This window comes from Botryllus schlosseri, chromosome 1, assembly GCF_051294905.1.
Source record: "Botryllus schlosseri isolate E-star chromosome 1, Bs_hap1, whole genome shotgun sequence".
Classification (NCBI taxonomy): Eukaryota; Metazoa; Chordata; class Ascidiacea; order Stolidobranchia; family Styelidae; genus Botryllus; species Botryllus schlosseri.
Window position 1 is genome coordinate 6,369,199 of NC_137236.1, and position 26,658 is coordinate 6,395,856.

At 40.0% G+C, this 26,658-nt stretch overlaps 1 protein-coding gene across 1 annotated transcript; it reads left to right on the forward strand.

Moving 5' to 3' along the window:
* The first annotated feature begins 12,942 nt into the window (after positions 1–12,942).
* Positions 12,943–26,126, forward strand: LOC145455258 (uncharacterized). Its single transcript, XM_080333242.1, has one exon. The coding sequence runs from the start codon at positions 23,739–23,741 to the stop codon at positions 25,431–25,433; it is 1,695 nt and encodes a 564-aa protein (XP_080189368.1). The 5' UTR covers positions 12,943–23,738; the 3' UTR covers positions 25,434–26,126.
* The last annotated feature ends 532 nt before the right edge of the window (positions 26,127–26,658 follow it).

The window sequence follows — 26,658 nt, forward strand, 5'->3', positions numbered from 1 at the left end:
TGCTTATGCTCGAGTACACATTTACAATGCTACTTCTACTTCAATACTCGAGTACCAACGTGACCACTTGCAAGTCACGAAAAATAGATGATTATTCCCAATGTAACAATCACAAATGATACTTTTCCCTGCTACCCTGTCATGACGTCACTAAATTTGCCGATATTTTTACCTCTCATGGCCGATATAGTTCTAACTCTAATATAGACTCGATGTGACTGGCCAAACGGTATCATCGGTCCGGCTATAATTACAAATTATTCAAATAAACCTAATCTCCTGGCACTCTTGTACTGTCAATATATCCTGATTGTAAAATTCATCTCTAGTCCTAGTTCTTAACACATTTCGCATAGGGCCGCATATGGAACTGCTGAAATAGAATGACCATTTTTGATTAGTTTTAGTAACTCAATTCTTCTCAAGTCCGGGTTAAAGCATAGTAAACATCCCTTATTAACTAACTAATAGGTTTAACTGATGATACTAAATACTGTATTTCATATGAGCTAATGAACATTGGAGATAGAATCGGCATTTCAAAATGACAGGTTTATGAGTTTAAAATCAGAGGGTTCGATTAAACTGGGCAACAATTTTGAACGAAAAATTTGTTGACTTCGATTTTGGACTTGATTTGGGCTAATTTCCCAGCTAGCACGCCCACTTGGTATCCAGGTGGAATTTAAGTGGTTAGGTGGGATGGATGATCGGAATGGGTTAGTAACATGTAGCCCACATCGAAACCAAGCGGGATTTCCATCCATAAAGATGCGTGGTTATACCATACCAATCCCAGGTAGATTGCAATAAGTCTCTTCTAATTGTACCTATCAATTTGAACTCGGGGAAGGTTTACTTGTTGAGTTTTTGATATCAAATCATCTTGAAACATGAGAAACCCACTTATAGAGGAGCTCAGATTTCCCATATATCACCCACACAGGAACCAACCTTATTTTCCATCAATGTCATTTGGTTTATTTCATCGAATAATAAAGGTGGTTCCGTATGTAGTAAAGTTTTCTAGCTACTATGCTATCCCTGTTGGTTGCTCGAACCTCGAACATTAAAACCCCTACCATGCTTTACCTCGTCAATGTGATTTGAACTATTTCAAATTGACCGTTTGTCACACTGAAGTGAACTTAAATTTCCGTTGCTAGAGTACTCAATTCCTCACAGCGTGCGTTATAATTTTCTTGCGTAGATCCCATTACCTTTATCCCTTATCTGTATCTATTATTTTTAACTCAGGATTAATTTTACTCGTAAAATATATGTGATCAAATAATTGGAACTTGTTATTTTCGTCAATGAAGAATGGTCGACTTTTCATAGGGCTCCCACATGTGACCGAGTAGTTTTCCGAAAGAGATCCTTCTTTTATATTTTCCTACAGCAAGGTTTGTTCATCTATAGAGTAAAGTCATATTATAATCGGTTTCCGATTTATTCATTTGCGATGCTGGTCGCTGGGACATTTCCAAATTGAATTCCACCTCCATATGAATTGAATTCGGGTACTGGTGACGATAAGCGCCTAAGAATCGGGCGGCCTCGATTCGACTCCCGTCGGAGGTTTGTCCGGGCTCCTCTTCTTGCGACATGAGACCCGAGAATGACTCGACGAAAGAATGCACTCACACACAAGTTATGGAAATCGCTAGCAAGGGCCCTGGCCTCGAAAATGATCAACATCGAGAGTAACTGTGACGGCGGGCACTCTAAGCCGAGCTAGATGTCAGTCTAAAAGACGGCAACTGCGCGTCGGTCGGCATCCTCCTATCTGTCCATTACATCGCTTTCTATCTTATCGTATTGTACATTGTGTGTGTCTGGTTCAGTTGAAAATATAACTCAACGATTACACTTAAACAGTGATGACGGCCTCACTCACCCACCGTAAAGGTTATTATATACTCAGATTACCGTATATATTGGTTTGCGTGATCGGAGGTAGCAGGTTTCAGGTATGTACTGTACAGTATACAATGTTAAGTTAACTAACGTGTAGGGTTTACCTAACATCTCCTAGCATATCTCTACGTCGACGTCTCGGCCCACTAACACTGCTACTGCCACTGCTACAAGGACCTGGGTCGTAATATTGTCTTCGCTGCCAGCTAAGTGGGTTACCCACATGGTCCCCCAGAAAAACCTCTGTAATATGGGGCCAAAAATGTACGGTTCCCGCTTGGTTTCCCCAGCTGGTTACCACAATTCATCTTACCTTGATACCTTGTGGTACCCAAGTAGGCGTGCTACCTGGGTTAGGCGTGCTGATTCCAAAAATGCCGCTGGTTTTCTTTTATCACGTCAGGTTTTGCTCTACGACTTATGTCCAAAATATGCAAATTTTCACGAATTTATCCATATTAATTTTTCATACCATATAGAAATCCACACTTTTATCATAGAATAAGTTATATATCCAATGCGTCAATTGAATTACTAGGAAAAAAGGTACTGGTATCGATCTTTTCCGATGCTTTCATACATTTTTGGTTGGAAGATGCAATCATCCGAGGACATTACAGACACATATTTGATGCAAACTGCAGGATATGGAAAGAAAAATAAACATTACATATACTATCAGCTATTGGTCCAATGCCCCATTCAGCTTATCCAGTGTACCTTGAAACTCTTCCACGCTCGATAATTGGGATCGGATCAAGATGAAGGTCTTGAGGATAGCAGGCCTAATGATGAAAATTTTGAAATCGAAGATGATTCTGAACGTAGAGTAGTCCATCAACACAGGTTAAATGATCTGACATAGGCTTTGGGATTTGGAAGACGAATATTCGGAATTTTCAGCATCCTTGCGAATTGAGAAAAGATTACTTGGCAAGAGAGATGATATCTCACTTTTGATCATGAGAAACGGCGCTTTCATCGTAGGGCTACTTTCGGTATAGCTCTGTGTATTGCCGTGACACTGGCATTGGTATAATACTGTTACCATGGGTTGCTGGAGGAGTTGGAAATCCAGATTTACTACTCAAAAGAATGGCAAAAGTCTATTGGTAACTAAAAAGGATCCTAGTGGGGCATTCTCCAAAATGTAGGCTTACCATATTTCGGAAATGAAAAAAGAGGACACTTTTTCAGAAATTTCAGACAAGCAAAACTGGAGAAGAATTCTCAAAAACAGGTAAATTTCACCCGCTTCATGAACGGTTGACTAAAAAAAAAAAAAAAAAAGGTCATCACTTCCGCTCAGAGCTCAAAAACACGTTTTTCACTCCACATTGCTAGATGGATGACTAAAAAAAAAAGGTCTTCTTTTCGCTCAGAGCTAGAATCACCACTTTTCCCTCCGAAATACCCGCCGGAGCTTCACTTCTGCGCTAATTTGTGGCATATCACTCGCAATTTCCTCTAAATCTGACCTAAATTTTCAAAAAAGAGGACAAAATCTCAAAAAAGAGGACAAAAGGGCGTCCTCCGAGGACACTTTCAAAAAAGTCAAAAAAGAGGACAAATCCTCTTAAAAGAGGACGTATGGTAAGCCTAACTTAGACAGACGGGAATCACCATCTATATTGCGGCCGAGGTCAATGAGCCGTAAACGAATGACACCGGGATAACAAACAGACGACAGTTTTTTTTATTTCGTTGATCATACAAAGGTAATGTTATCAACCATGCAAGATGTGTAATAATAGATTTAATATTCTGCGAAACTGATATTAGATCAGTGGTTTTCAACCTTTACTAACAGAGAGAGAGAGAGAGAGATATGATATTCTTTCTCGCCTGCACCATCGAGATGCTTTGGCGACGGAGTTGCGATACGGCCCCATGAGGTCATCTAGTCTGCGCCCCCGTTTTTTTCTCCTCCATGCTATCCGTGATTGCTGAGCGCCTAGCAGGATAGCTGCGGATACCATTTTTCGAGTCTTTGGTATGACCCGACCGGGGATCGAACCCACGACCTACCGCTCGAGAAGCCGGACGCATAACCATTACACTATCTCGCTCTAACATGACGAACTCTTGCGTTAATCAGCAAGCCTTCTATGGCTAAAATCTACCTCCTTACACGTCTGATACATCACTATAAAATATTGGTACCTATAGTCAAGAGTACATCAAAAGAACGACACCCTATGATTGTCACACGAAAAAAAATATTACAAATAATATTTCCTGCCAGGCAGTTCTGCTTTCTACTGTTTGCTGCCGTACAACCCTAAGGTGTCGCTATGACTCCATAAGGTATGGCCAATGATGGGTCCATCTATTTTGTGCATGTCGGCTATGTCGGCTGTGTCGCCTACGTAATCAACTCCGGGCATGCAGGAATGGATTTTGCAATAATATTAATTTTGACATTGGCTTACATATTTTTCAGGAAAAGTATTAAGGGTCGAAGTCGGATCCAGAAGGGGTGCCTTTATTTTGTGCTAGGAAACTTATTAAACTTATAGAAACTTATGAAACTTAAGATAACTTATGAAACTTATGAAACTTATAAAACATGAGGTAAATTAATTCAGATTCGAATTTCATTGTGAGACCATTGTCTCGGTATTCGATTCCAAATAGGGATTTTTAAATCGTGATTGCAATAATGGCAATCCAGATTTACATAGACCAGTTTCTTCGCAATATGCTGATGCTCGACGCAGTTTAACTAGAACTGGACCGTATCAAGTGATCAGTTTATGCGACAAATTTGTTGTCCAGCACTGGGATTGGTCCGGCATGACCAGTAAGCGACAGGAATAGATTTACCAGGATTTCTTGAAGTTTATTCCTCGAGTAACTTTGCCAAATAATAAAAAGACTTCTGTCTCAACCGATTCCAAGTTGATTACAAACACCCCATCAAAGCAAAGTGGGAGTAAGCTAGGTCAATATCCGCGATCTGCGATCAAACAAAAAACAAGAAGAAAGTTCATGTGATTACGGTTTTGCTGTACAATCTTTGATGTATTTTGTATGTTGATGACATGGCAATGGTTGCCGCAAGTCGCCAAATATAATCAGTTTCGTTATTCCATATTGAATTGTATAATTTCGCAGTTGGTTGGTATGAATTGTAGCGAGAGAAGGAGATAATGATTGTATTCGGTGGGTGTTTTATTGTAGGGCTACTAATAACTGAGCTTAACACTCCTGGTCCGGGCATTAGAGTTCAGATCTAGCCTTATCCGTGGATGAATTGCATGCTGCTCGTTCGAATTAATATGAAGAATGTCGATGATATCGCAGCAATATAGGTAGGGCTGTTCAAAAATAACTTTTTTCCCGGATTCCAGCCATTCATTCATTAAATTGTCAGGTTACCCTAAAAACGCTGCACACCAAATTTGGTTAAATTCCAACAAGTATGAGACTCCGCAGATCCAATTAAAATTTTGAATTTATTAGAGAAAATGATAAAAAAAAAGAAGAATTTCTGTAAACCCCATGAAATTGTCGAGCTGTCTCCAAAGACGATGCAAAACAAATTTGAGTCAATTCCAATTAAGCGGTTTGGAACCACTGCCGTAGAATATACTTTTTATTCAAATACTTATAACTGACCCCCAGGAAAGCTAGACAACACGAGAACCCAATCTTTTTTCGTCTAGTGCAGTGGTTCTTAACCTTATTCTTCCAGCGCCCCCTTTCAAAAATTATCGTGCTCCAGCGCCCCCCAACTTCATATTGTAAGTAGTGTAATAAATAAAATGAGTAAGAGGGAGGGCCGTAACAGCACTTCGTTAACCCACCTAAAAACGATTGCCTTGCGCCTCGCGCCATATCGTGATAAACCGAACTTCTGAGGGCTTCGCCCCCACGAACCACATATCGTGATTTTGATGGTCAGCAAAGTTTCTGTGGCTTGGTCGCCCTAGGTACCAAAATTTTCCATAATGCATGAATGAATAGGTGGTAATTACATATATAAGTCGCTATATAAACTTTTTATCCTCTCAGCCCACGTAATCAGCTTTACCAGTAGCACTGAGTGAGCTGTTGTATAGGAAAATAAAGGGCACGTAATTAATAAGTAAACATATTCGGGCGTGCCCGCAGGTACAATTATTCGTTACCAGGGCCGTAACAGCACTTCGTCACCCCCCCCCCCAACAAAAAACGTTGGTCCTGGGCCCCCATCGGGTGATAAACCAAACTTCCGGGGGACTTCACTCCAAGACCCCCATTAGACTGTCCGCTATTTACTGATAGCCTATTAGGTATCTACATTGGGTGTCCATTTACTGAGGCAGCTATTCTCGCCTATTCGCGCGAAGTGCGAAAAATTTCACTAATTAATGATTGAATGAGTCAATATCATCGGGAATTGCATGTAAATTGAGATCAATTTTTATCCTCTCTCTGCTCACGTCAACACATTTACCGGTAGAGCTGAGTGAGGTGCAATGTTACCTCTAAGCTGCGCACGTGCGCACTGCTGACACGGTCTCTGCACACAGAAAATCTACGTTGCGCACAACAAATCCGGAGTTATTACCTTTTTTTAGTCGTTACGCACTGTTGTCCAAGGGTCAGCGCAGTGAGTTGTTGAGTGTGCGCAGACTCATCAAAACTTAAAGCGAACATTGTGAGGTTTCTTGGAAACTGTAGGGCCCGTTACTAATAATTAAACATATTCGGGCGCGCGAACCCGTTGGTATGACTTCGTTGCATGATGTTATTTCGTGACCCCCTGTCTGCAATATCAAAAAATATGGAATCGCTCAACGGGGATATCGCCCAACAGGAATATCCCTGACGCTCAATCGTACTAAACTGAAAGACGCACACGATTTCAGATTGGTATTTCTTTGCTGACGTATAATTTTTCCCTGCCAGATGGAATTTGTCTTCTGGGGTTCTGATTGCCGAGACAGGAACATTCGGTGTCAGTCATTTAGGCGCCAATGAACAAGTAAACCTATATGTATTTTGAAGGCTATATGTAACGACGTTTTTGGTGTTAATTTGCTCTGAATACTCATTAAGGATATGTCCTATCACCACATCATCTACTGCGAAGCCATTTTTCTCCAGCGCCTCCCATACCGCCCCCCTGAGCCCAGCGCCCCCCATATCGCCCCCTGAGCGTTTCCGCCCCCTTCAAGATCGCCAGCGCCCCCTGGGGGGCGCTGGGGGCAAGGTTAAGAACCACTGGTCTAGTGTATTTGCATGAAAAATATTATGACATTGCAACGTATAAAGACAACTAGCATCTGCTTCTGGATCAGACTTCGGCATTTAATACTTTGCCTGAAACATATGTAAGCCTATGTCAAAATTAAAATTATTGCAAAATCCACTTCTGCATGCCCGGGGTTGATTACGTAGGCGGCATATAGCTGCTACATAGCCGACATAGCTGCGACATAGCTACGACGTAACCGCAACATATCTGCGACATTTGTCATAGTCGACCTATAGCTGCGACAAAGTCCGAATAGCTCCGACTATCTGTGACATAGCCGACATAGCTGCGACATAGCCGACATAACCGCTACATAGCTGCGACATAGCCGACATAGTTGACATACTCGACATATATCTGCGACATCTGTCACATAGTCGACCTATAGCTGCAACGAAGTCCAAATAGCTCCGACATATCTGTTACATAGTCGACATAGCCGCTACATAGCTGCGACATAGCCGACATAGTCGACATAGTCGACATAGCCGACATAGCCGACATGCACAAAATAGACGGACCCCCAAATGATTGGGTATGCGAGACCTCAGTGCTCAGTGCTCAGTTCAGTTTAGTTGTTAGTTGTAGGTCTAATTACCAAGTAGTTTTAATTCTAGTTCGTGATTTTGAAAAGGTTCTGGTTATAGTTAGAGAAAATTAGCTGCCGATAAACTGAAACTTGAATCAGAAGTAGAAAACGTGTTATCATCTAACGTAAATTGTGATGCCTGTGTTTTATTGAGTGATGTGCTTGCAGTGCAGCCATTGCTATAGCTCAGAATATTCACTAGTAACGGTTGAGCAGCTAAGGGGTGGTTTTCGAGGGTCAAAACCCATCCCATTTCAAACTTGCACTGATGTTCATTGTTCATGCGGAAAGCCGATTCTAATAAGATAAAGATGAAGTCGATTCAAGATTGAATTGAATCTAAACTTGTGATTCATAGTTGCGAAGGCAGATATAGTTCAGTCTTTTCTATGGTGTCTAAAAGTGAGTAATTCGAGTTTAGTTTACTCAATTTGAAAATCTAGGCACTTGTTCGGTACGCCTTCACACATTGGGAAGTGACCCCCATGATCACCACTGTGGGACGCCCTGCGCCCTCTCACGGTTCATACACTTTGTAAGATACAACATCATTATGGTACATCGGAACATCGCCCATATCTGTATATCACGTGACTTATATCTTTCTTCTCGCTACCACGTGACTTGCCATTTATCAGCTCGTGCATCTCATTTTTACAAGCTAGACTCATACGCGATATCCTACTGTATACTCCATACCTATTCGACCAATATATCCATCTGAGGCAATACTGTCGTTGCATCCACGTTGAAGTTGTCAGATCCAGGACTAACGCAGGAACGTGCGCCTACTACCCTGAGCTAAGTATATCTACCCAGCCACCCATTACGTGGGACTCAGGTTGCAACTCTAGCAGGTTATCAGACGCCATATCTGGTCTGCATGGTGCCAACTCGTGAGATGATTTCAGCTTCAACGAAGGACGAATCGCCTCCTACAAAATTGGACTTACAACTGCTATGGAGCCATCCAGGACTTTTCCAGACTTACACGGTAAACCCGTTTACTTGACTTCGAATTTCGGGAATGCATTTTGCAGTGAGAATGATTTATCTTACTTGGCTTTATCGGCTAGCAGCAAATTTCCTCGTTATTGCTCGATTCGTGCTTTCTACATAATTATTTTAGTTGTTTGTGTTTCTGTATTCAATGCCATGACATTCAGAGAACCAGATTTGAGTGATACTCTGACACTGACAAAACGTTTTTCATCGGTTTCGTTTTTATATTACGGCCTTAAAAACTATTATTTGAATCTTAGCGTATGGCTTTCTAACGAAATTATCACATACATTATGCGTCGGGAATTTCACTGTTGGCCGCCCGATAAAATCGCTTCTCTACCCCGCGAAATCTAATAATAACCACCGATCCACTATTCAATATTTTTATATAGAACTTCACTTTCGCACGATTAGCCTACCTGACTCGTTTACCAAACCATTTGCTTACAGTTGTTTAATTGTTCAACAACTCCATTTCGATTTTTATTATAAATTTTGCGGTTTTCCTACCCTCATATTACCGCGTAAATCACTACCAATCACCGTGGTTATTCACCAATCTGTTTTTGTTCGTTTTGTTATATTCACGGCATTTCCGTGTAACATAACTACCAATCCCATTATGTTAAATTCGGAATATTTCTTTTAACCTAATTCATACATTGATTATTGTGATTTCATATGTCATTCATGCGACATTGACTTTTGCGCGTATTTGAGCGCTGTCTTTTTTTTACCTACCGTAACTATACCGTCAATGTGTCTTCGATAAAAATATTGACGCGGCTTTTCGCCCGACTATAGCATAACATTTCACCGGGAGTCTATATGATAATTCCGCGGCAAAATCGAATCTTTTTAACCGACAGTTTCTATCTCGGCTATGAACTATTAAGATATACCAGTAGCACTGGGAATTGGGATTTTATAATTAACTTTATTTTTCATAACGTCTCTTCATCTTATCTAATTACGCGTATTCGCATAGCCTCGCTTTTGCTACAACTTCTCATAATGGTTATTTGATTTTAATCACATATTTGCGTAACTTAAAACTCAGCCTTATGCTGGAATTTGTGAATATGGAATTAATTTCCCAATTTTCTTTAAACATTGACTACCTTACTTTCTTTATACTAGGTCTTTGACATATTCGCTTACTTCTAATTACCAATACTTAAATAAGGCCTCTTTAACACGGTGACAAATTGTCATTTTTCTTCGTAAATTGCGTCTTTACATACTTACCCGCGATAATGTCATCTGAACATACTCAGATTTTACAACCTAGTTACATGCGATTAACGATACATTTATTTTACCCCCAATGCCATTTGGACGCAATATTATCTAAACACCCCGTGATTTATTTTGGCCACGGACATTTCCCGTTTTATATATGCTACTCCGACTAGGAAATCAAGAATTGTTTCGGCTTATGTGTTGCGATCTAAGGCACAAATTTCGACCCGGGGGTATCCGAGTCTTCTCAAAGCGTCGGCCACGGGATTGCATACGCTGGCCCGGAACTTCCGCCCTGATCAAGCGGTTGGGCGGGGTCAGTGTTGTAATTAGACTCGTGGTCTCCAGCGCTGAGACTCGCGATATTACGAAATCTGATGCTGACGTTCGCACCGCATTCTGAGTCATTTCTTCGATCAACTAGGAAGTCCGTACTTACAAAAGCGTTACAGTCACTGTATATTATATATATACTTTTAATGTGAAGCACGATTCTTACTTACGCAATTGTGCATTAACTGTCGCGACGTGTTTAACGGCACACGTCAATTTATTTCCGGAAACCTTTTTATACCTGGATAGCATATGGCGCGCAGATTCAGCGATATGTCTGGATTTGTGGTATACCATGCGGTGTACATATCGCTAGGGACTTTTCTTGACATGACTGCGTGTTCGCAGCACTAAATTCGTACATGCCATTAGGCTACCTAACAATACACACATTTGTCATGCCTTCGGCTATTGCTATTACATTCTCTTTATAATTTTTACACTATACTTTCACGACTTACTTTGTCATATAATTAAATGACGAATTCCCCGCGTTACGCTACGATTACATTCATCTTTACATGCTTTGATGCTAAATATTCCATTACTATACTTTTGAACCGATCAAAACACCCGGATAACCCGGCATAATTTCCATTCACTTCGAGATTCCGTAAATTTTTATTAACTTCTACTTGAAAGCTCAAATTACTCACAAGGCTTATATAACCGCCTTGCGTCGCTCCGTCACGTATGGAATCGATTCAATACTTAGTACTTACGCTCACATTATAGCGTATACTCCCTATCGGTGCAGATTTTCACCACCTCATATCTGGTTCACTGACGAACGATGTGTTTTTGTATTTTACTTTCTTTCAATTTGTCATCGCCATTATTGCTATGATATTATGCTAATTACCACCTTGTGAACTATCATCTTGCTGCCGATATTGCTTATAATGCATTCTAGAATTCGTCGTCGCCTGCCACGGGTCTATCGCGAACCGCCGAAATGCTCTCTACTACACAACAATCTCTGCTAAGCCGACGCCGCCCTATCAGACATTACGGGAATTTCAAGTTCCGTATGGCGCTTTGGTAAAACCACGTATTATACGCATTTTAAAGCCGACTTGAACAGTCGTGAAGAATATTCGCACAGCAGGCGATACGCGTTTTAACCTTGGCGGAGTGAACTAATTGGATCTAAATACAACCCTTAATGAGCAATGAGCATTGACTGTTAATTATTCCAGGCAGGTTCGCGGCCCCCGGTGCATGGCTTAACTGTATATAAATAATTATTCGGTCTTCCAAAAGACTGATGGACTGTTCACTTTTCAAACGCGGCGAATTTCGTAATCCCTATAGACTCGATTATGATTCATGACTTTTATCTATCTCCCCACGCGGACTTATTAGCATTTCAAGATTCATTCGTATAGGCTACCCATTAGCGAATGCGTCAATACGACTGTTCTTGCCGAAAATATATACGGCTCGCATAATTTCGGGCCCCGGTCTTTGTGACTATTTCAATGGTCGTTAATCTTAATGGTTCAGGAAATTTCCCACAAATCTCGCCATTTTAAGCGGTTTGACTACCAGACCATCATTTAAGTAATTTTTTCTATTCAACTCCATTGACTCATAAAAGCAGTCTCTGGTCGCTAGAAAACCCAGACATCAGTTTCCTACTTTCGTTACTTCCTATCTTCTAATACCTCGTGTTTCGATTACTTTCAAAAGTAGTTTTGACTTTAATATGCTCCCAAACCATACACTAGATTCCGCTTTTAGGATTTTGCATTTACAAATAACATACACTCATTTCGACTTACCACCAATTTGTTCTAGCGTATGACGCATTCGCCATACCTAATGTCAATTCCTTTGTGTACATATTTTTTTCTTCTTTCGTTTATTGTTCTTTTAATAAAACACAAAAATTGCCTCAGATATGACCAATTCGCCATTTTGACTATATTTAATCTAACCCTTAACGTGTTATCAATACACTATCTCATATATGGTTTCATTGCTATCATGTTGTATAAATATTGCAACATCAGGCTACAATATTGCATTTTAAATTGGTGTTATCGCCTTTCTACCAATACTTTATTAACTACACACTTCGGCCTTACCACGTTAAACCACACACTATGTGATATCCGTTGCAATTATTACGTCTCGTAATTGTACTGCTATCCAATGCATGTAAATTTCATTTTGTATTGTCGCTATAATCACGCCTTTTTAGCAGGAGGCGATGTGGGACGCCCTGCGCCCTCTCACGGTTCATACACTTTGTAAGATACAACATCATTATGGTACATCGGAACATCGCCCATATCTGTATATCACGTGACTTATATCTTTCTTCTCGCTACCACGTGACTTGCCATTTATCAGCTCGTGCATCTCATTTTTACAAGCTAGACTCATACGCGATATCCTACTGTATACTCCATACCTATTCGACCAATATATCTATCTGAGGCAATACTGTCGTTGCATCCACGTTGAAGTTGTCAGATCCAGGACTAACGCAGGAACGTGCGCCTACTACCCTGAGCTAAGTATATCTACCCAGCCACCCATTACGTGGGACTCAGGTTGCAACTCTAGCAGGTTATCAGACGCCATATCTGGTCTGCACCACCTATCGGCGTTCCCAAATATACCATGACTGTAGTACGCAAACACGAATGAAATATCTGACACCTTGTCACATTTTTGTTTTTGCGATCGGAAATGATGTATTGTTAGCGCACATTCATAAGGTGCATTGCATTTCACAAACAAAATGCATGTCAATTGTATGTTTGTATCGATAAAGAGAGATATCCAGGTGAAGTTATAATCTCACGCAAAACCATAAATGTTGGCATGCTCATGGGAACATTGACTGTTGGTTATCACGGGGAACATTTCTCAGTGTGTGGAGTATACCAAGGAAGGTATTGCAGCACGTGCAATTTTGCATAAGTTAGCTAATTTTCAAAATCTTCAAACTGATAATTGTTGTAGAAAGCTTGCATCCCCTGAAGTATTGATATTCGTCTCATGTTTTTGCTTAAAGTCGCATTATGATTTGTGTGACAAGAATATAGAGCTACTTGATTATGGTCTCTTATGGTTGGTTCCTATATTAATATTTTCACTGATGAAAATGTCACTAGTACCGATGGGCACAATGATTACAGTACCGTACTCGAATGTAGTATTAATTGCAAAAATTCAAGTTGAGTAGTAAGAGATGATTTCAAGTACGGTACTATAATCATACACTCTTTGATATGATACTAAGAGTTATATTATTACTGCCATACATCGGTGATTGAATTTGTTGGAAGTAAAGCAATCAGCTATTGTGAGCTGAATTTCTCTTTTTAAAATGTTTTATCATGTTTCTATCTAATTAGGAGGGTCATTACTATTTGAAAATTGGGTTGGTATTTTTCATGCTGCCAAGACAACACTCGTAAAAATAATAAGTGGAAATGCAAATTAATTCATAGCGAGACTTACAAACAACTACTCACGAGATGGAGATCGTGGGTGACAGCCGTATGTTTATTAGCGCTACAGCAGACTTGACAACTGGACATTCCAGTTGTGTTATTAGACTAATTAGAGGGAAATGATACGGTATTTATATAATTAAAATCTAATTTGTGAAATGTTAATGTGCTCTACTTCCTATCAAATTCATGCTCTTCCTGAAAATGCTACAAGAGATCCGTGTTGTGTGAAATCGACTAAGCTCTGTTTACAGACAATTCTTATTCTTGATTTTATGGGTCTGAATTATGATCTTTTATGGACTGAGCTTCATGTTTTTGTATTTCTTTGTGATGTGGAATTTTTTATTATTTAATAATTCAAGTTTGAAGCTTTTCCGAATTCAGTAATTCTTATTTAATTTGGTTCAATTGAGTTATGTGTTGTTCTGAAATTCTTCAACGACAATCATCCTAATATTATTTTGATTTTCAATATCTCATTGAATAGTATGTTCATATTGAAATGAACCCGGATATTTTCGGCTGACACTCATCAGGGTTAATTGTCAGCAACTAGTGGAGAATTCAAAAGAACAGAACAGCGTTCTCTACTAGTTGGTGACGATTACCCCTGACCTGCCATACATTCATTAAAAACGATTTATTCCTTGTATATGTGAATAAATGAGCAAATAATGTATCGATTCAGCAATGCGGCCCGCCAAGTACTTAAATTCCAGATATCCGGCCCACAGACTGGAGAAGTTGCCTGCCCCTGGTATAAACGGTACATGTCTGAACTTAACACATCTTTCTTATAGTTATGTCGTCACAATGAAGGATACTCTAATACCCAACTTGACTTGAAGCCTAATACCCGAAACAGATCTACTGATTACAAAAGGGGAACACATGCTGGCACTACGTTAAACGGTCTAAAATTGGAATGAAACATGTTGAGGTGATATTGAATGGCTCCGGGAATTCTAAAAGTCATATAAATAGCATTTCATTACCTATTTTCAAAAATATGGTAAAATGCCATACTAAATTCTTCCATTTCATTTTGATTGCAGAATTTCAAAATAAAATGAGGTCTATAAAAGGAACCAATGTGGAAACTAGGATTCTCAGGCAGTGTCGACTATGTGTACAGTGCATGCTAAAATCTTGAAGTTTAGTCCTGCCGTCAATTGTACCCAGTGTTGGAATCAATTCACCACCTTTGGGTCCTTTTCTATCCACGACAATATGACCATCAGGGTTGTCCAAAATTTGGAAAATCTTACAAATCCTCAGTTGTAATGTCTTATTCTATAGATTATTGGTAAAAAACGACAATGGGCCAAAAAGTAGCTCACATGAAGGCCGTTAAGATTTTGTGCAAAGCGTTTGAAAGTAGCTGCCGAAGAATGGGCATGCCACCGACCATATAGCGGCGAGAAGACTAGTAATCACGAAACCACGGCTCTTGATTGGCTAATCGGCTATGCTCCAGTGACCACTGCAGCAGCAGCAGCTTGCTGATCAGGTGATCAAGGAGTCTGCTACCGGCGGCGATTCTGAAAGCGCACTGTATGTAGGTTGACAGATAATGAATTACGACTGATTCATGGTATGTTGAGGTACGAAATACATAATGAACAAACAACAGCTACTTCACAAAAACGTCTAAAGAATGACCGCTTTATTGTGAAGGAAACCGCCGTAGCCTATATGCCTTATTTTCAACGAGAGGAAGCATAGGCGCTTATGCAAGAGGTGACCGATTTCTAGTTTTAGAAAGGATATATTAATATTGAATACAAATATAAAGCTTAACAATTACACGATAATGTGTGTGATCTTATTGGGCTCAGGTTGTAGTACATAGTTAAAGTTTTGAAAGCTGTAAGGATCGGCTGAATCAGCGGGTTATAGGCTCAGCACTTATCAGATCCTTTCCTTTCCTTTATACGTCCTTTCCTTTCCGCATACGTTAGTCATCTGCAGTTTAGTTCACCAGAGGACATTGTACGCCAAGACAACAAACCTGAATAGTGTTTTGGACACAGTGTTGAAAGCTGATTTTGGTCTCACAAACTTATTCACCGACAGATAGCCTACCCCATATATTGCTAGAAGCAGAGAATCAATATGGCGATGTCCTGTATATCTGCCATGTTCGCGCATTAAGTCAAGCAGCTATGCTTACACGAGTGTATGAACTGAGAAACGAATTAGCAACTTTCCTTGAAAAAACCAACATCGCCGACTCATAATCTTGTCATCGAAGTGGGTATCTAATCTTGCTTTCGTAGTACATTAAACGTCACATCTGAACAAATTGAATTTGCAACTTCATGGGGAAATAACTGAATACATGAGATGTTGAGGTGCATTCGAAACAAAACTGCGACTCTGGGAATTACAACCGTAAAAAAAAAATTATGCTCACTTTCCTATACTGGAGGAGAGTAAACCTGGTACCAGCACTATACATTTGTAACTGTGATAGGAAATTTAATCACTGAATTGCCACCCGCTTTTACAACATTCGTTCCGTACAAAATAAATTCTGACTATTGCTCAGTACCCCGTTTAATGTGAACGCCAATAGCATTGCCTGGAAATTTCAAATGGGCCCTTTTGAAATGGGATGCAGTTGAATTGAATGACAAATTTCATACAAAGAGCATATCGCTGCACGACTTTGACAAAGAGTCCGTTATTGAAATGGGTCTTTATCCCAGCTTGACCAACAATGCAAAAGAAATGGCATCGTCATTTGGTAGCGCGTACGCATGTGAACAATAGTTTTCAAGAATGAAATTCACGAAGAACAAGCTAAGATCACGTATTCCAACGCACATTTAGAATATCGTCTGATTCTTGCTTCATCTGACTTGTTACCAGAAGTTGGAAACCTTTCACAAAACGAGCTGAGCCAAGTGTCACATTTATCCTGCGTTGTTGAAGTGTAAATACACGTGTTTTGCCTTTTTGTGATTTGTATGATTGAGATTGCATCAATGTAGGGCACTATATCGACGTCAGAGTTAAATATAGTATTAAGAAAAAATCCGGCCAGCCAAAAAGTTGTGCACTCGGAATTCGGCCCGTGACTAGCAAAAGGTTGCCGACCCCTGCTTTAGACGTTTTTGTGAAGCAGCTGTTGTTCGTTCATCATGTATTTCGTACCTCACTATACCCTGAATCAATCCCAAATGATTATATGTCAACCTATATACGATGCGCTTTCAGAATCGCCGCCGGTAGCAGACTCCTTGATCAGCTGATCAGCAAGCTGCTGCTGTTGTGGTCATTTAGGCATAGCCGATTAGCCAATCAAGAGCCGTGGTTTCGTGATTACTAGTCTTCTCGCCGTTCTATGGTCGGTGGCACGCCCATTCTTCGGCAGCTACTTTCGAACGCTGTGCACGAAATCTTAACGGCCTTCCTGTGAGCTTCTTTTAGGCCCATTGTCGTTTTTTATCAATAATCTAAAGAATAAGACATTACAACGGAGGATTTGTAAGATTTTCCAAATTTTGGACAACCCTTATGACCATCACCAATAAAAGTTTCGGCGAACATGTTAAAATTTATCGTGTTCGTAATAGGTTTAGGGCAGACTTGGACAACTAGAAAACTTTCAGCCTTTTTAAAGTTAGCTAGCTAGCTACACATATTTTAAATTTCCGAATTAGGTTAGACTTAGACTTACTGATAGTGAATTCGTGAAAACTTGGTAGTCGAATCAATTTAATCTCATATCAAATTAGAGTTCATTCTCACATGAGAATGTGTGTGCAGCAAGTTCTCCTCTAGCATTATCAATAAAATCAAATGTCAGATAAGAAATAAAATGAGATTTGACAGATTTCACAGATTTGATTGGAATCTGTATTTGAACCAGTGTTGGGATCAAGTCTCTACCTTCGAATCATGTCAGGCCAATCGATTTTCGAAGGTGACTCGACTCTAGTCAAGTCAATTCACGATTCAAGTCGGATTGAATTTTCGAAGTATGAGTGAATGAGTGATGATGAAAAGTCATTACATTTTGCTGACTGTGTGAAATCCAGATTAATTGACCAAAATGACCATTTATCTTGAATCGAATAACGAATATAAAGTTAACCATACATACAGAAAGGTGTTGTGTTGTATTGCTAAAAAACTGCTAAAAAAATATGTGAGTAACTGTATAGCTACATGCTAGTCTGTTATTATCAGCCAAAATAGCGGATCGAATACGAAGCTTCGAGATGTTGAAACAAATTGATATGGTACCCCTCATACAGATGCATCTTTGGTGGATTGATACCAGTGCCTTTCTTGTCGGCAAATCAGTTAAATTAACTTCAAATGAATTTCAACTCGGAGCCTTCAAAACGAGACGGTGACATTTACGGATTTCATAAGAAATCTCCACATATCAACGACAGGACTGAGCATAGTGACCCTGATCTTGAGAATTGGCTGCAATTAGTTCGCGTGTAGAAAAATGCTGATAAAGTGGAGTTGTGCATAAAGAATACCCTGAATGATGAATATCATGCGACATCAACGACTACCGTGGTTTTCCGAATATAGTGCGCCCCCATGTATAATCAGGGTATGGGATGGTATGGAAGTATGGTATGGTATGGAGCGAAATTTCGGTATGGAATATGGAAAAGTGCAAGTATGGTATGGTATGGAAATTTCCCAAGTATGGTATTGAACGTGCTTTCCATACTTCCATACTTTGTCAGTTTTGCCAGAACCATGACAATTATCCTACTTTCGCTTTGTCAAATTGATTGCATAGCACATAAAATCGCTCACTGTCTATGTTCATATTGTTCATATTGCGATTCATGACTCACCCATACCGGTCGACTCCTATTTGAAGACAATAAAGTTTCGCGACGCGCTTATGAATGTAAATAATATTATTGATAATTATTTCAATTTAAATAGCATAAAAATGAATGATATTCGACCGCTGTTGCGTTACAATTGCATTTTGCTTATCGTAACTTCCACTACGTAAATAACCAATGGAGTTTTAAAATCGTAGACTCTGAGAATGTAGAAGTTACATGAATATTCTGATCAATTTGTTGAACTTGGAAATGATTTTCTGCGCTTTGGGAGGATGATCACCACACAATATCTATTCGACATAACCATCATTGTAATTAAAAAATATGTAGCTTGTTTTAGAGCGACGTTACGATATGCCAGTCTACAAAACGCATTCTAATTTCATGAAATCTGGGTATTTCTGATATAATGGACATTTCTGATATAATGTTGGCTAATGAAACTAACGAGTGTGATCCACAGATTGGCGGGAAATATAGACATTTGAGGAGCTGTCGCAAAGATTGTAGTGATGAAAAATTATACTTAAAGATATATTCTAATGCAGATGTTTCCAACTGGCGGGAAATACCCCAATTGTGGGAAATTTAGGGACTTCTGGTTGGGAATAGACACACTTGGAAAACAAATTCTTTACATTATTAACTTCGTTTGTTAAACGTCTGTATGAAATGCCGATCGTATATATATCTCTGATATTTCTTCGCTCATTTGCAATTCAGAAATTCGTATTATCAGTGCTTCCAATTAGCGAGAATCGATTGGACAGCGGCACGCGATCTCCCTCATATAGGTTGCTGTTCATTCGTATGTGAAATGGTGTGATTGAAACCACCTAATTCGTTAAAATAAACGTTCATATGCATATAGGTATTCACGGGAGATCGTGGAATCGCTAATTGATAGCATAGCCGGACTCGTTACAGATGAAATGACACATTTCTTACTGCTCGAGCTATAGTAGCGTGCGACAGTGTAGGTTATGGTGGCTTATATCTACCATACGCATAAGTTCGTCAACACCAGGAAGTTTATCTGACCCATGCAATATATTCGGCATTTACTCGATGTAAATTGATGCTGCCTTGGTACATTCGGAAAAATTTCAAACCCTTCCTATTTTTCTGTCGGCTTACCTCACAACATTTCATGTACGGTTACCAGTTCACTGCTCATTAATTTTATTCCGTGCTGTTCCATTCTGGGGGTCTTAACTTGCACCAGTAGCAAGTCTTCACAAAAGAAAGTATTACTAAATTTTATTGGAGGAGCAATTTTAAAGTGTAGAAAGCAGTGGTTCCGAACTGGTGGGGAATTCCCCACTGATGGGGAATTTAATGGATTCTGGTGGGGAATATAGACGCATTTGTTAAACATTATATACAGGATAGTTCACATCTTCACGGAGACACATGTGCGATTATGGTTACCAGTTAACTGCTCTGGAATGTATGTGTCGAAAAGTATATTGCGTGTTGCTCGCAAAAACTCATTACGGTATTTAACTCTATATAACCAATGATGGCGTTATAAACGCATCCAGCACGACCAGTATGACGTGAAATAACGCTTTCGCTAAATTTTGAGAGTTACCGGTATCGGTTCACAATGCGTATTATGTTGCAGTTAATATGCGATTGTCTTGCGTACTGGTGTGGTTTTCCAATATCAAGTCCCTGCTAAACTTCTGGCTAAACGTTATCGAGGGACATTTTTAGAGGGTATTCAGGAGTTTTGGGTAGTGGGAAATGAAGACTCGGAATAAATCTGAAGTGAGGAATGAAGCCAAAAAGGTTGGGAACCTATCTTATAATTTGACAGTACCTTAGTTTTATGTAATTCTGTAGATGAGGTTACTGCTAGAAGTGCGTTACCACACCAGATATACATGTCATGAGATTCTGTTTTGATTTCCAAATAATCCCGTGTATATAGGCCTATATTATACGTTCCCATATCGCTGACGACATATGATATAAAGAAACTGGGGATATAATTGGTGCATCAGGGCTGTTTTAATGGATAATCTCTTCCAAAATAATTAGAATATAAACACCGAACATTTCCATACATCAAAAATAGAATAACACTTGAGAGGTTGGTCAAGTTGCGAAAGTATGGAAAAAGTATCAAATATGGTACCGTATGCAAGAATGTTGCTATGGTATGGAAAATTGTCAAGTATGGTATGGAACGATTGGGCGGGTATGGAGTATGGAAGATTCCCATACCATACCATGCCCTGTGTATAATACGCACCCTTAAAATAGCGTGTAAATTACTGGGAAAGAGCCTGTACCCATGTATAGTACGCACCCTGCATTCGCAGTACATGAATAGTTGCGGTTTAGTATTCGATGTTGTTCTGTTTTGCGATGTCACTGTCGAACAATCATGACATAATGATTGCTAATCATAATACAAATAACGGCATTGTCTCTAAACGAGAGTAGATCGTAGTCAAAGCCTGTGAGGTCGGCGACGCGATAGCTCAAGCTAGCAACACACGATATCTTGCGCACAAGGCCTATTACAATGACAGATGCGATTGCTCAGGCCAACGGTTATGTCGGGCGCACCAGTCCTGTTGGAGATGCGACTGATTACGCAAGCGATTATATCTTGCGCAAATGGCCTCTTGTGTATGCGATTGTTAAGGCCTGTTGTTGACGGGATGAATCGGCAAGGATTGTCGTGGACGCTTTTAGCAATCAGCGACCTAATTCCGCTCGCGTACAAACGGCTAACTAACTCAGCAGGCGCTGTGCAGACGACTCTCCTTAATTGGCAACACGCTTTTCGTTAGTTGGCAACATGCTTCTCTATTTGGCAGCGAGTTACACTCTATAATACGAATTACGAGACACGATGGGTATAGGTGATGCGCGATCGGAAACAAACATGAAGAAAAGTGTGATTTCAAGTTTTTGATTGAGGAAGATTTTTTTCAAGGCTTGCTGTACCCATGTATAATACGCACGCCCCTATTTTAGGGAAAAAATCGGTAAAATTCTGCGCATTATGCATGGAAAATTACGGTATTATTGGTATTGTAATTAATCATAATCATGTTTCATAGAACTCCGTTGCGTACAGCTGCTTGTCGGCATCTTCACCATTTCGGACATGCCTATGAAAAGTGAAGCATTCTAGCATTAGACATGCATTCATTTCGATAAGTGAGGCTTAAGTCGCGTAATGGTAATGCCACTCAGATTCGGGTAGTGGTCGTAAACGTGGAAGAACCACTGGTCTCCAAAAGATTGTCGAACACATTCCTCTGTCGGCTAGTGCTATCGGAGCTGGTCGCGACCAAGGCCATGGTGCCTACTAGGGTTAGTTCGGATATCAAAAATTTTCACTATCCGGATAACGGATATATCCGGATATTTGGAATTTATCTAACCGGTTGAGCGGACAATAACTGCTAGGTGAGACAATCGATTTCACGAGGTCAGCATGAAAAACGTATCGCGAAATCATTACACAGTGTTATTATAGAGTAGACCTATACGTAGGCTACACGCGCAGTACGAGCGAATACCAGAAAAACCATGCAAATTTAATGTTCACTGCTTCTGCAACGCCGTCCTTATAAGGCACAACGAATCAATTGTGGCATCCTGTAGCTGGGACCGGAATCTTGTAACAACGAGTCCACATGCATTGAATGCTCTTTCAGCTTCCACAGAAGTGGGCTGAATAGTAAGCAGCGCTTCGTAGAGAATCTAAACCTACAGGAAATTCCAACGACTTTACATTGCATTTGACCATTCTTCCGTTTAGGATTGGAGTACTAGAAGGACGAGTAACTGATACTGGAATTGATGCCGACATGATACCTCGCTCTGATTCCTCCGTGAGAAATTCACGTGATCAGGAATGCAGCCAGAAAATTAAGGGGGTTGTTTGAAATAAAATGAGGGGTTTCGAATTTTTTTCGAATTAAGTGTCAGCGGGAATCAATTACGCTTGCACGCACACACATGTTTACGAACATTCGATGTCATCCAGTTTCGCGATGTCACTATCACAATCGCTAATCAGAATACGCTTAACGGCATATTGTCACCAAGCCATCGAGAGAGAAGCCAACGCATGCTAGGCCCGAGACGCGATGGTTAGGCCAGCGATTATATCTTTCGTAGGCCTATTGCAGATGCGATTGTGTAGGTCAGCGATAATATCATGAGCAACAAGCCAATGCAGATGTGATTGTACAGGCCAGCAATGGTATAGTGTGCACACTGCACAGGGCCTATTGCATAGGCGATTCTTGTATCCAGCTGAACTATAGGCTGGTTAAAGACGCGATAGCCGAGTCTTCAAAAATCAATGACCTTGACCTAATTTAACGATCTTATCAGCGGGAGATCGCGTCGCGTTACATTGTGCAATGTGCACGGACTCATCTCGCTAATTGGCAACACGCTTCTTGCTAATACGACTTATTGAAGCTTACTAAAAAGTGTAAAACGCATTAACAACGATACTCTTTTATCTGGTTAACCTGCAGAATTATATCCGGATATCAGATATTAAAAATACCTGCGGTTAACCGTTATCCGGATCATCCAACCCTAGTGCCTACTCCGAACCAGATACCCGTCCCTAATCGCCTGGTGTCACACTTGTTCCAAAATTGTTTTGAATCTAATATTCAGTTCTTCCATTGACTTGTTGAAGACACAGTAAATTACCAGTATGGTGTCTTGGAGCTGAAATCTTTCGGACGATCAAGTTGAAACCTGAACGTCCCAAATCTTCTACCCGCAGCCAATATCCGAAAGCGACTCTGAAATGTAATAGTGATCTGCAAAAGTATGTGCGAAACATCTGTAAGGAACTACTCGTCTGAATTGTCAGGTTGCCGATCATCACAATGCCTAATAATTCTACTAAACTGGTATTATTAGATCGTAAGTTTGTTATTCTTGGATATTGTTATTTATCACAGTGCTCCGTTTTTGCTAATTCTTTCCGTATTTCAGACTGGGTTGCCATATTATAAGCTATCGTTGAATACTTGTTTCCAAGCAGAGAGCGGTTGGTGTGTGATGCTTGAAGGAGTAAAGTAATATACAGATAATCCACAAGAATGACAAAGAAGATGTGCTCGATCTGTGGAAAGAGCTTCCATCGTAAGGACGGATTGAAAGCTCACTTGCAATCCCACCTCATAGAAAGAAATACCGAATGTGAGATCTGCGGAAAAACCTTTGCTGCAATCACTTTATTGAAAATACATTCAATATCACACACTTTTTTGAAAAATCATGAATGCAAGGGCATTGGCAAAAAGTATAATCCGATCGTTCACTTGAAAATACATGCGGATACACATACTGCTCACGTTGGAGTCAAAAACCAGGACTGTGAGATCCGTGGAAAATCGTTTGTGCGGGTTGGCGACCTGAAATCGCATGGAAATATACACACTGGAAGCTATGCATGTCAGGTCTGCGGAAAAGCGTTTACCCGGCTTGGTAACTTGAAAGAACATGAAAATACACATACTGGAGTCAAAAACTATGCATGTCAGATTTGCGGAAAAGCGTTTGCTCTGATCGGACACTTGAAAACACATGAGAAAACACATACTGGAGGCAAAAACTATGCATGTCAGATATGCGGAAAAGCGTTTACCCAGCCTGGTACCTTGAAAAGACATGTACATACACATACTGGAGTCAAAAACTATGCATGTCAGATTAGCAGAAAAGCGTTTGCTCTGATCGGACACTTGAAAACACATGAGAAAACACATACTGGAGGCAAAAACTATGCATGTCAGATCTGCGGAAAAGCGTTTACCCATCTTAGTGTCTTGAAAAGTCATGAAAATACACATACTGGATTCAGAAACTATGCATGTCAGATATGCGGAAAAGCGTTTACCCAGCCTGGTACCTTGAAAAGACATGGAAATACACATACCGGAGTCAAAAACTATGCATGTCAGGTCTGCGAAAAAGCGTTTACCCGTCTTGGTAACTTGAGACAACATGAAAATACACATACTGGAGTCAAAAACTATGCATGTCAGATTTGCGGAAAAGTTTTTGCCCGGCTTGGTAACTTGAAAGAACATGGAAATACACATACTGGAGTCAAAAACTATCCATGTCAGATTTGCGGAAAAGTTTTTGCCCGGCTTGGTAACTTGAAAGAACATGGAAATACACATACTGGAGTCAGAAACTATGCATGTCAGATATGCGGAAAAGCGTTTACCCAGCTTCGTGACTCTGAAAGACATGGAAATACACATACTGGAGTCAAAAACTATGCATGCCAGGTCTGTGGAAAAGCGTTTACCCATCTTGGTAACTTAAAACAACATGAAATTACACATACTGGAGTCAAAAACTATGCATGTCAGATTTGCGGAAAAGCGTTTACCCTGCCTGGTAACTTGAAAAGACATGGAAATACACATACTGGAGTCAAAAACCATGCATGTCAGGTCTGTGGAAAAGCGTTTACCCATCTTGGTAACTTAAAACAACATGAAAATACACATACTGGAGTCAAAAACTATGCATGTCAGATTTGCGGAAAAGCGTTTGCTCTGATCGGACACTTGAAAACACATGAGAAAACACATACTGGAGGCCAAAACTATGCATGTCAAATTTGTGGAAAAGCGTTTATTAAGCTCAGTAACTTGAAAAGACACGGAAATACACATACTGGAGTCAAAAACTATCCATGTCAGATTTGCGGAAAAGTGTTTACGCAGCTTGGTGACTTGGAAAGACATGGAAATACACATACTGGAGTCAAAAACTAGAGTGTCAGATCTGTGGTAAAGCGTTTAGTCAGCTTAGTAACTTGGAAACCCATGTGAATGCACATACAGGAGTCAAAAATTATGCATGTCAGACGTGCGGAAAAGCGTTTACCCGGCTTGGTGGCTTGAAAAGACATGAAAGTACACATGCAGTAGAATAGCGGAACGCATATCTTTTTCTTCTCGCGATGATGATCTTGAACATGATGCAGTAATATTGACAGAAATACCTTATACTAAAATATGCTGTTACTTAGAGTAGACGTCCATTCACTCTGTTATCATATCAATACGATTGAATATAGCGATCGAATCTGTACGAGTACTCAACAGCAACACATATATCTTTGAATCACCTTTCCGGCTAAATGATCTCTGTGCCGGGTGTGTAGAAATGGTGGTGGTGGTGATCTTCGTGTTACATGTCCATGAATTGCTGTCACAATAAAATTTTTGTACGTTGTTTTTCTCGTCTATTTTTTTTCAGTTTTAAAATGTTTCTCCCAGTTTCATATTTCAATTACAGAATATGAATAGTTCTGAAAATTTGTTTCTCACTGCCTGAATCAGTTTCAATGAACACTTCTTTGTGGTACTTTGCGCTGGGTCTGTTGTTCAGAGAAGTTTGATGGGAATATTCAAATCTTTGTATCACAGTGTGATGAGCTAATACTTAAGTTTATGTCACCTGCATATTAAAGGTCAACTGCATCTTCAAAATGACTTCACCTTATTTCGTACATTATATGTGGTTAGGAATATGAATAAAATAATGAAAATTGAAATTACCTGATAGTTTTCAAGTAATTTGAATTACAAATCGAAATTCCGGAAAACGGAAACGAAATCACCCAGCCGTGAAATGACGTCAAGTAGTTGACACAACAAAAGTCCTTGTTATTTCTGTTGGCTGTTAGGTGGGATTATTGCTTAGATTTGCTGTGGATTTGGGTCTTTGAGTGGGATCATGAAAGCTGTGAAGGAGATAATTCATAGAGTCAGATGTTATGTCGCGTATGGTTGGTCCAATACGCAATATGCCGTACCTACATTGCATTGACATCGCTGCCAAAACCCATCCATATACCGACAGACGACCGGACGCCATTAAGACCAAAAGTGCGGACTTATAGACAACCAAAGGCAGAGTCATTTTCAAATGCGAATCACTAACAAGTATCTTGCTTCAATGAAGTATCCGAGATACGCAACACGCAAGAAAACT

What these genes read in the sequence shown, in the direction of transcription:
- LOC145455258 (XM_080333242.1), top strand. Translation starts at nt 23,739, where the DNA reads ATGACAAAGAAGATGTGCTCGATCTGTGGAAAGAGCTTCCATCGTAAG.